The 17,637-nt window shown below is 33.2% G+C and overlaps 1 protein-coding gene across 10 annotated transcripts in view; it reads left to right on the forward strand.

Moving 5' to 3' along the window:
- LOC120077079 (MADS-box protein SVP-like) overlaps positions 1-15,581 on the forward strand; it is a 61,340-nt gene extending 45,759 nt beyond the window's left edge. For 2 of the 10 annotated variants that reach the window (XM_090313971.1, XM_090313972.1), the window contains exons 7-9: positions 13,646-13,717; positions 13,838-13,965; positions 15,319-15,581. In XM_090313971.1, coding sequence (XP_090170097.1) covers positions 13,646-13,717; positions 13,838-13,965; positions 15,319-15,340 — 222 coding nt within the window. In that variant the 3' untranslated portion in view covers positions 15,341-15,581. Of the gene's footprint in view, positions 1-13,645; positions 13,718-13,820; positions 14,351-15,318 lie in introns of those variants that run through there. The other 8 variants (XM_039030934.2, XM_090313973.1, XR_016529733.1 and 5 more) reach the window with 7 other exon arrangements.
- Positions 15,582-17,637: the final 2,056 nt, after the last annotated feature.

The raw sequence follows: 17,637 nt of genomic DNA on the forward strand, positions 1-17,637 counted from the left end.
TTCTTTTGTAATTTTACTAAGCTTAAATTCTGATAATATAAATAATCGAGCATAGTTCAACTAACATAGTATATATTAATGACTAAAAATATTTAATTTAAAGTTTCTCACCTTAGATTATACTACAAAAAGTCATTTTACCATTTTATAGATGACCAACTTCTTATCTCTCTCTATTACATCCAAAAAAGAAAAGGAAAGCTCAACAATATATTCTATGAGAAAATTTGAATTTCAAATCTTATTATCGATGGTACATATTTTATACCAACTAAGTTATGCTCATGTTGAAAAATTATTATAATAAGTTATTTGACGTATCAATGATATACAACTTTTATGATTATTATGAAAAATGTAAATTTAATAGAAACAACTCGATTTAGGTCAGTTTGCCAAATTGAGTATAGTTTAGCAAAAATTGACATGTATAGATCTTTAAAGTTAGTGATTCTAAACAAATTAAAGATTCATGTTAGTTTAATATTTCACTAGATAAGAATTTAATTTATAGCAGTTTAATATTTTTTACCAAGCATTGAGTTAGCAATTCATTTTATGCATCAACTTAAGGTCCACTTGGATTTATTAAAGAAAAAATGTTTTTCAAAAAAGTCATTATCATTTAAATCTTTATATATATAAATTGGTTAAAATATATTTCGAAAGTGTTTCAAAAGATATTTTGGGTAGTTGTCAAACACTTCAATTTTTTTTAAAATGACTTATTTTCAAAATTATACCCTTTAAAAATTAAACCAAACGCTTCATTAATTTTACGCATCCATGAATTAAGTTCCCTTACGAATTTATTTCGAAATGGTTTTTTTTAATAAAAAAAATTCAACATTATTTATTAAAATAAATGAGACACACATTGTACGTTATTTTTTTAGAGACATCTTAGTAGTCTTTACAACTTTAAAAGTTTACATTAGAATCATTAATAATGGTAAATCATATTGCGAAGAAGATATATTTAGATAGTTAAATACCTAAATCGAATTGAACCAAACCACTTATATCTTTTATCTGTTCCCTTCGTATATTTGCCTAGGACCGTTTTAGAATAGCTTTCACCGACAACATCTAACCAATGATCACCCATTGACATCCTTGACAAGGATATTTAATTTGAATATTCCCAATAAAACATGATTGTTTTTTATGTTTTATTTTGGTAAATTAGGGTCCAAAATGTAGAGAAATAAAACAGAGAGATAATGTGAGGATGGTTAAAATGGAGGACACAAAATACTTCTTCTTACTCAAAAGATGATAAAAGTACATGGGAACAATGCACAAAGGGTTTTACCACCCACACAACAATCTTCTCAAAAGTAAACACTCAATCCCTTCTTCCCAACACAACATTTAATAAAACTAAAGGCAATAACTTTCTAAAGTTTTTGACAAGGTCAATTGGGACCATTGCCAGCTACAAGCTCAAAAGGGTATGGGTCATACCTGTTCAAAATAACTTTGTGACACAAAACATTTGGCTTCATGAACGAACACGAACATTGTTTAGCAAGCAGAGTCTTGTTACATAATCTCAAACTGCCAGCCTCTAGGCCCCGAACTCCAACGACTTAACCAAATGGTACCCTCCTATCTTGCTAACCTCTTTCAATACATTGCTAAAACTAAAGTTCTAAAAGTGGTGTTTGGGACATTGAGTTGAGTTATGAAGTATGGAGTTGATATGTTGGAGTAAGGAAATTTGTGTTTGGGGTGTAGAGTTGTGAGGATAAAGTTTCTTGATAAATGTGCAAAAGAGAGAAAGATGGGAAGATGAAGTTCCTAGATAAATTTGTAAACTGATGGAGTTGAGTTATTCAACATTAACTTATAAAGTCGGTGGCCCAAACACCCCAAAAAGTTATTGAGATTTAGAAATGAGATTTTTAAGAAAAATGTGTTGTCTAACCCTTCTAGAAGCAAAGATCTTACTTCTAGGTTTCCTGTTTATGAAGACAAAAATATTTGCAAACTTAATGTAGTTCCAAATCCAAGATCTTAATTTAAACTCAATTGCCTTCTCCAAGGTTTGGTCGAAGAGTTTAAGTTCACGTGTTTATAAACTTCTTCAAAATTAATCAATCTTAATTATCACCATATCCACCTTTCTTTACCTATAATCCTAAATTGGATTCATTAACGATTCAACACTTGGTCCTAAATTTCCCTTACGTAATAAAAACTCTTTAAGAAGTTGAAAGTGTTCTAAATGTGTGTTGACGTGTAATCAAAGCCTCATATTGGCCAGATAAGAGGAAAATTCATGATATATAAGAGAAGACAACTATCTCTAATGGTTTGAGACCTTTTGGCTATAACCAGAAACAAAGGCACGAGGTTTATGCCCAAATTGGATAATGTCATTGTAAAGATATGTTAGAGGGTTCGATATCCTTAACAAGTGGTATCAGAGCCATGCTCCTTATACTTAGTTGTGTCGGTGTGTTCAGTGTGTCTCGATAACTATCTCTAATGGTATGAGACCTTTTGAGTGAAACCTGAAAAAAAAAAAAACGTATAACTAGCCAATATGTTAACCCAGTTTGGTATAGCTTTACCTACATCTGGGGGCAGAGTGCCTAAATTAAAGAGAAGCTCTGTATAATTCAAAAGGTTTATAAGAGAAATAACTTAACTGATAGAACTACTACCATGTATTATAGTAAACTTTATATAGAAAATCTATTTAAACTCCCCCTAAATTTGTTGTCACCTATCTCAAGATCTTTTCTCAGCCTAGCTTTTATTGATCTTGTATGTTTAGGCTCCCCCTAAACTCAATGCTTCTCTTCAAAGATTTATGTATGTGTCATAACAAGATTGCAGACCTCTTTGTTTCTTTTCTTTTCAGCAATGGTCGTGTACCAAAGAACAACCATCAACCATTTAGTGCATCTCTAAAAACTAAAAGAGACATTCTCATACTTTCTTTTATAACAGTATCAACAAGGAAGTTACAGACAAGAAAACCAGCAAGACAAGAATCATTCCAAAAATAACCATTCGGACAGTCTAGAGAAAGTCAACCGAAAAAGATCCAATATTTTACAAAAGAAAAATTTACATGCCAAATAAAAACAATAATAATCTCCCCCTTTGGCATAAAAATTTTCTTTTGTTGGCAATCATTAACAACATGAAGGCAACAAAAACAAACAAAAAACAGTAACCAACCCCAAAACAACAACAACCACAAAACCAAACATTCATCAACAACAAGCCAACAAAAAAACCTCATAAAAAAAAACCCCCAGAACCAACCACTCACCCTTGATTACCAGTAGAAGAAAATTAAGCATATGGTGAGAAAGGGCGTCGTGAAGTAAAAGGGGCATCATTAGAGGGTAACGACAAGCTTAATAACTGAACCAGAGTATCCATAACTGTCCATCGATCTGTAAGAGAACGAATTATGCAGCTCAAAGTTCTAGACTCAAAAGATAACACCTGTAAGATACGAGTGCCAAGATCAGAAGGAATCAACAGGCCACCTTCAGGAGCTCGAAGATCATCAGGCACGAGTATGTCATCAGCTCTAGGAGTTCGAATGTTATGCACAATGTCAGTGACATGGGATCCCTAAAAAGTTTATAGTTTAGATTGATACACTTGGCCGCAGGGTCTGGAGCATCCGCAAGAATAAGAATGGTTAAGCACTGAGAGAGCATGACACTATATAGAAGATGGGAAAAGCAAATAGGTAATTTGGTAGCAAGAGATTTAACATGTTGCAACACTTGATTGTAGACAAAGACGCCAAAATTGAAACGAGAATCTATGCTAATTTGGTATAATAGACTTGCCAGCGACAGAGACATGCTAGAACTGTGTGTAGGACACCAGTTAGCAATACAATCTTATGAAGTATTGTGTATTTCACACTCAAGGTGGCAGTAGACAACTGACCAAAAGAAGGCCATGAAGAATAAGTGCCACCAGTGTGCTCAGTCACCAAAACTTTTGTGGAAGGACGTGGAGCATAAAGGGTTGGGGTATCATCATGGTCAAGAAACGCATTGATAAATTCCGGTGAAATAGTAAAACAAACACCTCTAACATGGAATTTTCTGTATTCACTGCTACTTGGATCATCGAACGAATTAGGAAGTTGTCAGAGAACTCACGAATAAGTTAAAGATAGAAAGTTCAAAGCTGAGAAACCGTCTTCAGCAATCCAGCCTGATTTAAGAGCTGCATGATAGCAAGATAGGATTGTGTCTTATCTGAAACATTTTGTTCATCTGAAATTCTTCGACGAATAACATACTTCCACTTTCAGACATTTTCTTCACAGTGAAAAGAAACACCATCAATGGGAACAGATGGAACATTCTGAGGAACCTTTCTTCTGCCAGTTCTGGTGTTCACTTGTCGTGGGACCACTGTAGCCTTAAATGCATCAGAAGATGAATGAGAATGATCCTTGAAAGCCGAACAAATGATTTCTTAGAGGATGGAGGTAAATGTGAACGTTTTCTGGAAGAAGGACCAGAATTCTGAGACATTTTGACCGTCTTTTTCATTCTACGCTTGCTTAGTTCTGCAGTAACATTATGGTCATCTGAAGAGTCTAATGTAATGTTTTTGTCAATCATATGTTTACCAACATTGGTATTAGAGTTTTGAGAGACATGTGCTTCATCAATAGGTGAATCATCAATGATAAGATTCAAGGCAGTCGGATTATGTTCAACATTTTCATCAGTAGTAGCCTGTGCATACATGGGAGAGGTGGGAGGAGGCTCAGAGATTAACACACAAGAATATTTAACAGTAAAGGAACCTTCAACATTATCAGGGAAGACATTAGAATTATGATGATCAGACAAAACATGAAGAGAAGAGAAGATAGAGCCACTTCCAAGTAAAACAACAAAAAGCAAGTTATCATCTCCACCAACATAGGGCCAATTTCAACAGCGTCAACCGAACCGGATGCATGCATAAGATTTTCAGTGTTTATAGCAGATATAGTACCTTGATCAGCACGCACAACCTCAGAAGTGGATCAACTTGAATGATGTCATTTGGAAGTGGAAGCAACAGGCTTAGCATTGCGATGCTTTAAGGACTTTTTAAGGTTTACCCCAGATTAATGAGTATTTCGTGATCAACTTCTTGTATCTACCACATTGGAAACACAAAGAGACAGAGTACTCAACACCGAACTACTCCTTCCAGAGTACAATAAGAGACGCCCAAAAGCACTGAGAAGAAAGCAGTCGTGAGAGATACTTTGGAGACCCTAAGAAGACGTCAAGTGATTTAAATAGAGGAGAGTAGACGTTTTAACTCTTGCAATAAAGAGAGCTTTAATCAAGGAATACAAAAACCAATCATCAACCTACATCCCCCAATACATTAGAGCAAACATTAATGGCTATAAAGACAGTTTACATAATCCAAGGGCTGTCCTTAGCAATTCAAAAGTAATAGTATCTAGGGGTTTAGTAAAAATGTCTGCAGGATGCTTATTTGTTCTGATATGTTCAAGAGTAATACTTTGTTCTCAACCAATTCACGGATAAAATGATGCCTAATGTCAATGTGCTTCGTTTAACTATGTTGCACAGAATTTTTCAAATGTTTATGGCACTTATGTTGTCATAATACAAGGTCATAACATCCTGAAACACATTATACTCAGTTAGCATCTGTTTCATCTAAAGTAATTGAGCACAACTACTACCTGCTGCAACATATTCTGCCTCCGCAGTAGATAAGGACACACAATTCTGCTTCTTACTGATCCATGTGATAAGATTTCCCAAGAAAAAACACCCTCCTAATGTACTCTTTCTATCTTCAGTATATCCTGCCCAGTTAGCATCATAATATCCAACTAAAACAGGATTTATATCAGAAGGCCATAATCAAGTATACCCACATACTTTAGAATTCTCTTCACACTTGTCATATGACTGGTTCTTGGGTTGGACTAATACCGTGCACAAACATCCATTGCAAAAGCGATATCAGGACGTCTAGCAGTTAGATATAATAAACTCCTTATCATGCTTCTATACAAACTCTCATCAACACGTTCAGCTTTAGAATCTTATGTGACTTTGGCATGAATAGCAACAGAGGTACATTTAGGTTGAACTTTGTCGAGCCCAAATTTTCTCACCATATTTCTAACATACTTCTTCTGAGATTGAAAATCCATCCTTCCATTTGTTTAATCTGTAAACCAAGGATATATGCCAACTCACCCATCATACTCATTTCGAACTCACCCTTCATCTGTTCAACAAAGGTATCTACCATAGTTAGAGGCAATCCCTAAAGATGATGTCGTCCACATAGATTTGAGCTATGATGAAATTCTGTGCGTCCCTTTTTGTGAATAGGGTTTTGCCAGTTCCACCACGATTATAACCATTCTTAGTTAAGAAAATTTCCAAACAATCATACCAAGCCCATGGAGCTTGCTTTAGACCATAGAGAGCTTTCTGAAATCGATACACATGTTGAAGACATGTTGGATCAACAAATCCTTTGGCTTGTTCAACAAAAACTTCTTCATTTAAAAATCCATTAATAACGCACTCTTAACATCCATTTGAAACAATTTAAACTTAAGTAGACGTGAGATTCCCAAAAGAAGACGAATAGCTTCCAATTGTGCGATTGGAGCAAAATTCTCATCAAAATCAACTCCTTCAATTTAAGTGTATCCCTGGGCGACCAATCTGGCCTTGTTTTTAGTCACAACTCCATTTTCATTAGACATTTTTTTTTTAACACCCACTTGGTTCCAATTACATTTACATTTTCGGGGCAAGGAAAAAGTGTCTACACTTAGTTTTTAGTGAACTGTCTAGTTCTTTCTGCACGACATTGATCCATCACTCATCCTTCAAGGCTTCTTTCACGTTTTTGGGTTCTATTGGTGATGTAAAACATACGTTACCAACCATTTTCAAGTAATCAACTCCCTCCTTCTTATGAGTAGTTATTCTTGAGTCTAGGTTCCCAATTATGCTACTAAAAGGATGTGCCTTTTGTATTCTAGTGGATGGTGCAGGTTTATCACTGTTATCTTCTCCAATATCTTCTAGTTGCAGGTGTCTAGATGTCACTAACAATGTCGGGAGCATTAATAACACCAACTTCATCCTTATCAAGATCAAATGATTCTGAGATTTCTTTTTCACAATTTTTCTCAAATTCTAAAAATATCTGACCTTCTTCATCATTAACATTTTCTACTGCGGGTGTTATATGTTGACCACAAAGTTTGTCGATTCCATCACAGTTTGAGTTCGCTTATTGAATACCCTGTTGGCCCTATTGTCTGTTGAGTACCTAAGGAAGATTCCTTCGTCAGATTTAGAATCCCACTTCCTTCTATTTTCTCGATCTCTCAGAATATAGCATGAGCTACCAAAGAAATTTAAATACTTCAAATTGGGTTTTCTTCCTTTCCAAAGTTCGTAATTAGTGCTAACAGTTCCTATGTGCATACAAATACGATTGTGAATATGGCATACTGTATTTAGTGCTTTTGCCCAAAAGTGAAGAGGCATCCTTTTAGCATGAAGCATGGCACGAGCCATCTTTTAGAGCGTGTGGTTCTTTCATTCTACAACTCCATTATGTTGATTGGGTTATAGGAGCAAAGTACTCATATAGAATCCTTTCAGAAGTATAGAAATCAGCAAAATGAGAATTTTCAAACTCCTTCCCGTGATAGCTTCTAATACAAATGATGTTTTTCTCTTGTTCACTCTGAAGTTGAAGACATAATATCTGAAACACCTTGAAAGTGTTAGATTTTTCTCTGATAAATCTTACCCATGTGAAGCGAGAGAAGTCATCCACACAAAAGAGAGCATACCGCTTACCTCCCAAACTTTCAAATTGCATGGGCCCCTAACTCCAAAACTCTTCTGGTACTACACTATGTTACTTTTTTATGAGAAGTTTTAACTTGTTTACCAATTTGATAGTCGCCACAGAATGAATCAGTTTCTATGCTGAGAAAAGGTATTCCAAGAATAGCTTCCTCGTTGATTGCTTTCCTTATTGATCATAGACTTATATGACCAAGTCTTTTTTACCACATCTCAGCCTTACTCATTTTGGAAGAGTTATAGATATCAGTGGAAGCATTAGGGGACCAGTGATAGCAGTTGTCTGTAAAACAAGAGCCTGTCATAACTAACATGTTTTTATCATCTTTCACCAGACACTTATCTTTGGAGAAACTTAATTGATATCCTTGATCACACAGTTGACTTATGCTAATTAGATTAGTAGTGAGGCCTTTAACAAGCATGACATCACGAAGAGAAGGGAGACCATATCTCAACAAATCTTCTTTTCCCAACACTTTTCCTTTAGCTCCATCACCAAAGGTTACATGTCTAGAGCCACAAGCCTTTAGATCAGACAGAAAGGATTTTTCACCTGTCACGTGCCTCGAGGATCCACTATCAAAGTACCAATCTTCTTAGTTTGAGATGTGTGACGAGGTAAAAGTCACATTGCAGGACATCCTCTCTTGAGATTTTCCATCTTTGACACGCCACACAAATCTTCTAGATGTAACTTTTTTGTTCTCAAGACTCAAGGTCCCTAGACTCAGGGAAGAGTGTCTTAATGATATATATTCTTGTCAAGACGATAAAAACAGAAGGGACAAATATGACTTGCTTTCCCACAGTAATGACACACCCATTTCTTCTGAGGCTTACTAATTTCAACATGAGTGATGGTATGGAATCATCTGTATTTAGCTCAGACATGTGCGAATTTTGGGCAGGGACAAAAACAATCTTAAATGACAAAGTTGTTCTATAACCGGACTTCTCATGACTATTGAACCCAACTCCTTTTCTATTGGCAGCTTACTTTCTAATGTTGAGAATCTTGTTTAGATCATCTGTACCCAAATTTAACATGCGAATAGATTTAGACATTGAATCCAGATGTTGTTGAGACAATTTCAGTTCCTTCTTCAAATCTAATATAGTGCTTAAAAGACAATGATTGTCTTCTAATAACTTCTGATACAATCTTTTTTATGTTCCAGTGCAAGCAGATCTTCCCATTTTTCATACACTTCTTCAATGGCAAGATTTCTTAGCTAAGGAACATTTTGACTCAATCCACAACACATTTTGTCTGCTACTTCAATATCATTACTACTATTGTGGGCTCATCAATAGTTGCACAACCAATCAGGGCACAAATCTCATCCTTTAACTCATTACTAGTTAAGACATTCAGCTTGGAAGTGACCAAAACCTTCACATTTCTTGCATTTGAAGGTTCGATCCCTGCCATTCTGATTACCATTCAAACTCCATTCACTATCTTTCTTTACTCCAAAAGGTTTAAAACTCTTATGCATATTACGATTACTTGGCATTTTCATTGCCATCTTTCTCCAAGTTGGCATTTTCATGTAATACGTTGAGCATGTGGCTGGGAAATTTGAGCCATTGTCAGCTTTGTGTTCAATTTCTCCCATATGATTTGGTTTCATCTTTTTGCTTGATGGTACTAATAAGTATAATTGAAAAGCGACAATGCCAAAAGTCAGACGAAAAAATATGTACCTGACCTTCACACGAAAATGACGAGGAATTGTAATTCAAGGAAGACAAAATCTATAAAACATGGAGAATCTGGGTAGCGATGTGGTACTTACCACAATGCCTCCGGTTTGGTCAGTTTGGGACTTTTTGTTGTTGCAAGTGTTTCAAGAGTTATAAGGATGAGAATGAACTTACTTCTTCTGAAGTCATGGTAGTGTATATATAGGTAAATTGATCTAGGATTTTTCCCTCTTATTCTCTTAAGATTTGAACTATTGGGGTGTGAGGATTTTCCAGTCTCGAGTCGAACGAGCCACCTTTGACCTCTTCTCAGGTTGAGGTCTAGGGTAACTCCTCATGGGCCTCAACTTGTAGCTTGCTTGGTCCAAAGCCCATTTGAGCCTTGGATTGAGTATTTCAATCTCGAGTTTTGTCTTTTGTCTTATTTGAGTTGGATCGTCCAAATCAACCATAACGAAGGTACTCAATTAACACCTTAGACTCTGTTTCAAGGAACTTGTCTTTATAGAACCACAGGATTGTATCAGGAATGCACCAGAGGATCTTGACCACTTTAATTATGATCAGTTGTGTTTTTTCTTTTCCGGTTTGGAGTTTGCTTCTTTTAGGCTTTTTTTTTTTTTCTCATGTAACTTAACCTAAAAATCATTGTGATTTCAGAATAGCTTCTCCTACATCGCCTTTTCATTAGGAGGGATATTTTGTATGGCTTACTTTGAGTTTGTGTGATTTTGTGGAGTCTTTGGATTAAGAAGAAGAGTTTCTAGAGAGGGCAAAAGGTCTAAGGAGGATCGATGAGCTCTTGTTAGACATTACATGTTTCTATTTGGACTTCGATCTTTAAATCTTTTTGTCATTACTCTTTTAAGTTTTATTGTAAGGATTCCACATGTGGGGATATAATATTTGTTGGAATGCAACCAAAGTCTCATATTATTTGGATAAAGAAATGATCATGGGTATATAAAGGAGGATAACTATCATAGTTCTATGATTGAGCTTTCAGACAAACCATCAATGAAAAATTTAGTCATGGTGGTAGCCAACAGTGATTACTGAAGGACTATTCCATGGTTGAGTTTTCAAACAGACCACATACTCATGTGTAATTCGGAGAGATGACTATTTGAGGAGAGACTTGATGGTCCTTTCTTCGAGCAAAGAACTGTTGGAAATGCTATCAAAGTACCGCATTGGTTTGATAAGAGAATGATCATAGGTATGTAGAGGAAAACAACTATCTCTAATGGTATGAGGCCTTCTTGGATGAAATAGAAAGAAATGACGAGAGTTTATGTCCAAAATGAAAAATATCATACCATCATGAAGATATTTAAAGGTCCATCAAGATCGGAGACCAAGGACCCACCAGTTCGAAAGAGTGGTTTCTCCCCTTCTAGAGCTTACTGTTCTATCAACCCAAAATATGCAATACCATTTGCATCCGGACCCACCGGTTAGATACAAAAGATAAACATACATGTCCAGTAAAAAATACCTAAACAATTGTGAGGAACTGGCTGAACTTCCTGTATTAAATAATTAATGCATATTTACATAGTTCAATAAAAGTCATCTTTTTAAGTTTTAATGCATGTTTAAGTTGTAGAAATTTAAAATTCAGTTGGTGCAATTTTTTTGGAAGAAGGATACTTAAATTTAGGAGCCATGGTAGAAGAGTTATAAATTGTAAAAAGTTTGATCTGGTAGACCAAATTGCTGTTAAGGTGATGCTATCATTCTAAATTTGTGCACTGGTACACCAATTTTTTTTTTTTTTTTTTAAGTATGAAACCAACTCTCACCATTTTGCTTTGGAACCATCCAAAAGGTCTCATATTAATGAAAATAATTATCCTAACTTATATACCCATAACTACTTTCTTTCCTAACCAATGTGGGATTTTTGTTTGCACTCCTAACAAAAAGAGTCTCATTGATACAAGTTTAAAGAGCAAACTTTCCTCACAACCGCACAACAAAAAAGACCAACATATATTCAAGAAAAGAAGGAAGAGTTTGTCACGTGACATATTGTGGTTGGATGACTGGGCATACCTTGGGCATGGATGTGGTCAGAGGCCCAATGATGGCAAGTGATGTGGCGACGAAACGTGCATGGTGGGGTGGGGTGGGGTTGGATGCCTTTCGGTGTCTAGCATAAACCTTGTTGGGCAACCGATGTTGTTGCGTTGCTTGTCAGCAAGTGGTGTGGTGGTAGAATGTCTGTGATGGGATGGAGCTGGGTGCCTTCAGGTGTCCAACATGAAACTTGTTGGGCGACGGCTTTCATTGCATTGCTTTTCGGCTAGTGGTATGGTGGCGAAACGTCCATGGTGGGTTGGAGCTGCATGCCTCCAGGTGTCCAGCATGAACCTTGTTGGGCAACGGATGTTGTTGTGTTTGTTAAGAATCGACAATCAAATATAAAGAAAAACTGTAAAACAAAAGAGATCAACACAAATTTACGTGATTCACTAATAGTATGTCTATGGAGTAGAGGAAGAACAATTTTATTAGAGAGAATGATACAGATTACAAAATTGGAGCATTTTTAAAGTTAGAGAGTTTATATAGAGCAGTTCTCTAAACCCTATAATCATAAACGTAAATAACAAATTGATTTAGATGCCTTCGGAGTGAGACCTCCCGTACTTGATTATTTAAAGTATCACAGACCATATTCAAGATATTCCAATAGTATTGCTTGTTGGTTGGAGGTGTGACAGCGGATGAGTGGGTGCTTCGGGTTTGGGCACGGGATGTTGCTATGTTCCTTGTCGGGTGGGTGGTGGTGCGGCGGACTGTGCTTGGTGAGGCGGGACCAAACGTCTTTGGGGGCCGGACATAAACCTTGTCGGGCGCGGGACGCTGTGTTGCTGCTGGCATATGGTGCAGCCTCTGCTCTGAGGCATGCACCTGAGTTTCAAAGGGATGGTCTGCAAAATGATGGATGCAGCCTAATAAGTATTCTTCTAAAGAAATTACATTACCCTGTTAAGGCTTTGCACCAAAGAGATTCAGATTCTTTTTGTTACACTAAAAAATTGTAGTGGTTTTCACTTGGGTTTTGGCTTGTTTCGTGTTTCATGTGTTTGTTTTTTTCTTCTTCCTCTATCTCTCTCACAAACTTCTCAACTCCAGCCTTTCTTTCAGTCTCAATTTTCTCCCTTTCCTCTCCATGTTGGTTTCAAATAACTTATTATGATATTTGCTGCATGTTACCAAATCTAGCATCTTTGTTCTGTTCACCTGTAATTGAACTAATATTTGTATCATGTTTTGAGAAGATTCTGAATGTGTTTCAAATTGTGGCTTTTTTTTTTCCAACCCACTTGAATACATGTGATATTTCTTATGCTCTGTATTACATTTCACTTTAATGTTATTGTTAAAATTGAATCAGAGATACTTTTGAATACAATGTGTAGATTAATGGTATAAAGATATTTAAAACTATTGTATGTAAAAGTAAAACCAAAGTTTAATATACTCCATAAAGAAATCTCATACCTGATGATGCCAAAATTCGGACAGAGAAAAAGAGTTTGACCTTCACATGACAACAATAGTAAATTTATCTATCAGAGAAAGAACATGCACATCGGTGTGGTACTTGTCATGCACACTCTGATGCTTAAATCAGAGAGTAAAAGAGTGTAGAAATTTTAAGATTTGAGACTTATTCACTGTTGAAGTGTTATGTTGCTTTTATAGTAGGTTGACGTAGAGTATCCTACTATTTTCTTTTCCTTTTACAAGAGGAAAAAAACTAAATCTATCTAAACCGTTCCCAAGCTGAATGGAAGCATAAGACTTGGGTCGAACTCAACCCTAGTCAGGCCCAAGAAATCTCTTTCTTTAGACTAAATGTACTCATGGGAAAAAGAGATTGACCCGAACTTCTAATCGGCCTCGACCCACCTAGGGTAGGGCCTACTCCTACTTACCATGGACTCTTGACTTCATTAGCTCTATCTTATTTTATGTTTCAGTCCAATTTTACCCATAACACTAACTACTCCTTGAACTTCTATTGTTATGGTACTTTCCAGTGGTCTGAGTATTACATTCTGAATGTTCAGGTTGATTTGCTGATAGAAGAAAACAAGAGATTGAACCAGCTTGTAAGTATTATACAAATCATCATTTTGTTTAAATTTTTATTTATTTATTATTATTACTATTTAGGCAATAATGGGATGTTTTTTGATGTGGGAAAAATGAAAGAATTTAGTTTGTGGCAGGAGTTGGAGACAATGACAGAGCAAATGCAGAACATACAAGGAAACTCTTCTGAGTCTATAGTCAATAATTCCACTTCATCAAACCCTTCTCAAGATTATGACAGCTCTGATACTTCTCTCAAATTGGGGTTAGTTTAATTTTCAACTATTCCAACGATAATTCTCCTTTCAAGACTTGTTTGTCTCATACATTCACTTAGATTATGTATTTCTTTTTTAACCATTTCTAAACTCAATCCAAAACCATCTTAATATGAAAAGCAATATTCTAATTTTAAAACTTGCCAAAAACTTCGTTTTCATATCAAAATGAACTTTGTTGAACTGATATACTGTTTGTATTATCGATCTCGGAGTCCGAGATTTGATCCCCATCTCATATGTTGTCAAAAAGACAAACTTATTAATATCTTTTGGATCCCAACTTTCTAATGTTATTGTATTTAGTCCTCAACTTTGCACAAATATCTATTTTAGGTTCTATTTGATAACTATTTGGTTTTTTATAATTAATTATGCAAATACTACTTCCATTTGGTAGCTTCTTGGTTTTTTTTTTGTTTACATTTTAGGAATTTTTTCAAAATTCAAGTCAATGTTAAACTACAAATGTGTTTAGAATTTGGAAAAAAATTAAATATTTTACCTATGAAAGATGAGATTCATTATTAAAAAATTGTGTGAAAACAAACTTAATTTTCAAAAACTAAAAATAAAAGCGAAATAACTATCAAATAAGGGCTTAAATTAATTTATTGTTCCTTTTCATTTAATAATTTTTGATAATCAACAATAATGAATTTAATTAGTTGTGTAACAGATATAGTGTATGAGGATTTGTACCTCGGCCCTTAAGAAGATGAGTATATATCAATTCTTGAGCTATGTTATGTTGTGGATTGATATTTACTTAGGCTTCATTTAATGACCATTTTATTTTAAAAAATTAAGTCCATCTCTCTTTAGTTTCTTACAATAGTTTTCATCTTTTTTATGTTGAATTGAATTTTTAACCATATTTCAAAAAAAAAAAAAAAAAAAAAAAAAAACTTAGTTTTCAAATTTTAGCTTAGTTTTTTAAAATATTGGAAGAAAGTAAATAATCAAGCAAGAAATTTAGATGTGAAAAAGATATCTATAAGCTCAATTTAAAAAATAAAAAATAAAACTCAAAAATCAAATAGTTACTGAATCAAGACTTGATTTCCTATTTTTTCTCTAACCAATTTATAAATTAAAAAAAAAAAGTGACAGGGATTAAACTGGTTTTATATCTCAAAATTTAAGATTAACATAGAACATTTTAAGCTTTAAGGTATACAACCAGAATAGTGTTTAAACCAAACTATTAATTTCAATATTATCAAATATTTGTTTTTTAATAAACAAAATATTAAACTCAAGTCATCATATCATCCACAAATTTTACTTTGTTAATTAATTGTGTTATTATCACTAACAACCTTAGAATGTTTTTGCAGATTGCCATTGCTTGAGTATTGAGTTTTATTGCTCCAAATTGGCACCTGAATCAACCCAATGATATGCTATTTTCTCTTAAAAAATAGAGTGTATTTGGTAAAAATATATACATAACAAGTTTGAGAAGAAAAAAAAAAAAGCAATAAATAAGGTAGATTAAGTGTGCATGTATATGATTTATGCAATAAATAGATTGAACGAATTTCTGCAGTTTGGCACACACAACAAAAATTAAATTGCTTGAATTTGTTACATTAGATCATACCATAATTGCCCTTTAAGCTCCTATAAGGTAGTTAAAAGAGATTTGGAAATATAATTTAATTTATAGATTTTTAGAAATGAAAAAATAAGGAAAACTATTTACACAAAATAACAAATTTTTTTTTTTTTTTTATAGAGGCTTATAGAAGTCTATTATTGATACTATGTGATAGACAATGTGTCAAGTTTATCGATATCTATCTGTGTTTTTTTTTTTTTTACTATTTCTATAAATAGTTTGACAGTTTTTCTAATTTGTGAAAATTTTTCATTAATTCATGTGGCATCTAATCAATCTATTATTATAATTAATTAGGTTTAAATGTGAATGATTTAGTGTGAGTGTTGTTATTGAACCGTTTTGTTTACAATATAGTTTAACATGAAGTTTAAAAATAGTTTTTTTAATTGAATTTTAAGATATAACGTTGAGTTTGGAGTTTGTTTTAATTATTTTTTTTAGAGTTAAAAATTTTCATTTTTGTTTATGTATTTTGAGATTTGTTTTTTTTTTTTAATACTTTTAAAAATATTTTTGTTAAAATAAGATGAAAATGGACAAAAATATAAACACATATGTAACATATTTAATATACAAAAATATTTCAGTTGTGTATGGTTTTTAAGTAATATAATGTAACTCTACTAATTAATACTAATTGTCCACCTTTATTTCAAGAGAAAAAGGGATTATCATAAATAATTTCAAAGTAATTTTAAAAATAAAAATTTTGAAAGTGGAAAGACATAATTGAAAGATAATTAATAGCAATCACCCATGATGTTTTAAAAAAAAATTGAATATTACTTATAAAAATTTGTTAACCTTAATATAATTTTTGGACTGAAAATGCTAAAGGTTAAAAAGTACTTTTGGTTTCTTATACAAAGTTATATTTTAACATTTTAATTTTAGTTGATAACGATCTAGTCTCGTTATTTTTAAATTAGTAGCAACTTAATTCCTAATTTAAATAAGTAATGATTTAGTTTCTTATATTTTACAATTTATAATAATTTAGTTCCTACCGTGTAAAATTTTATCAAAATTAAACGTCAATTTTAATTATGTAACGACTTAATCTTTATAGTTTATAAATAAATTTGGTTCTCGATTAATTTATCAATCTATAGGTGTATGAAATTTCATTAAATCATACTAATATTTTTTTTTAATAAGGAACATATCCTTACAAATTTTAAAGTACATGAACTAAATCATTATTTATTAAAGTTGTGGTTAAACTATTACAAATTTGAAAGTATAGAGATTAAGTTGTTACGAACTAAAGTTTTGAGACTAAATTGATATTTTTACGAAAGTTTAAGTGTTAAAAATGTTTTTTGGACTTTTAAAAAGGTTTACAAATATGGGCCAAAATATAGCCTAATTTATCAAATATGCCAATGAAAACTAAGACCCCATTTTGTAACTATTTCATTTTGTTTTTAGTTTTTGAAAATTAATTCTAGTTGTTTACCATTTCTTACAATGATTTGTATCTTCCTTAAGTACAATGTTCAATTCTTAGCAAAATTTCAAAAATAACAAGTATCTAAAAAGCTACTTTTTTTTTGTTTTCAAAATTTAACTTGATTTTTAAACCATTGATAAAAAATAGATAACAAAGCAAGAAATTTGGAGGTGGGAACTAGTGTCTATATGCTTAATTTTAAAAAATAAAAACAAAAACAAAAAAGCTAAGGTCCCGCTTGGTAACTATTTTGTTTTTTGTTTTTGTTTTTTTTAAATTTAAACCTATGGATATTACTTCTACCTCTTTTATGTACTTTTTGGTTTAAAAAGCCAAGCTAAATTTTGAGAATTAAAAAAAGTCTCTTTCAAAAAAATATTTTTATTTTGAAATTTGGCTAAGAATTCAACAAGTGTAGATACAAATCATTGTACGAAATGTGAATGAAATAAGCTTAATTTAAAAAATAAAAAATAAAAAAACCAAATGAGTTACCAAATAAGACCTAAATGGTTACCATATGGAGCCTAAAATATTCATAGTTGTCTACCGTGCATTAATCTCTACCTATTTAATAGA

This window comes from Benincasa hispida, chromosome 5 (assembly GCF_027475165.1).
Source record: "Benincasa hispida cultivar pf3 chromosome 5, pf3_genome.v1.1, whole genome shotgun sequence".
Taxonomy (NCBI): domain Eukaryota; kingdom Viridiplantae; phylum Streptophyta; class Magnoliopsida; order Cucurbitales; family Cucurbitaceae; genus Benincasa; species Benincasa hispida.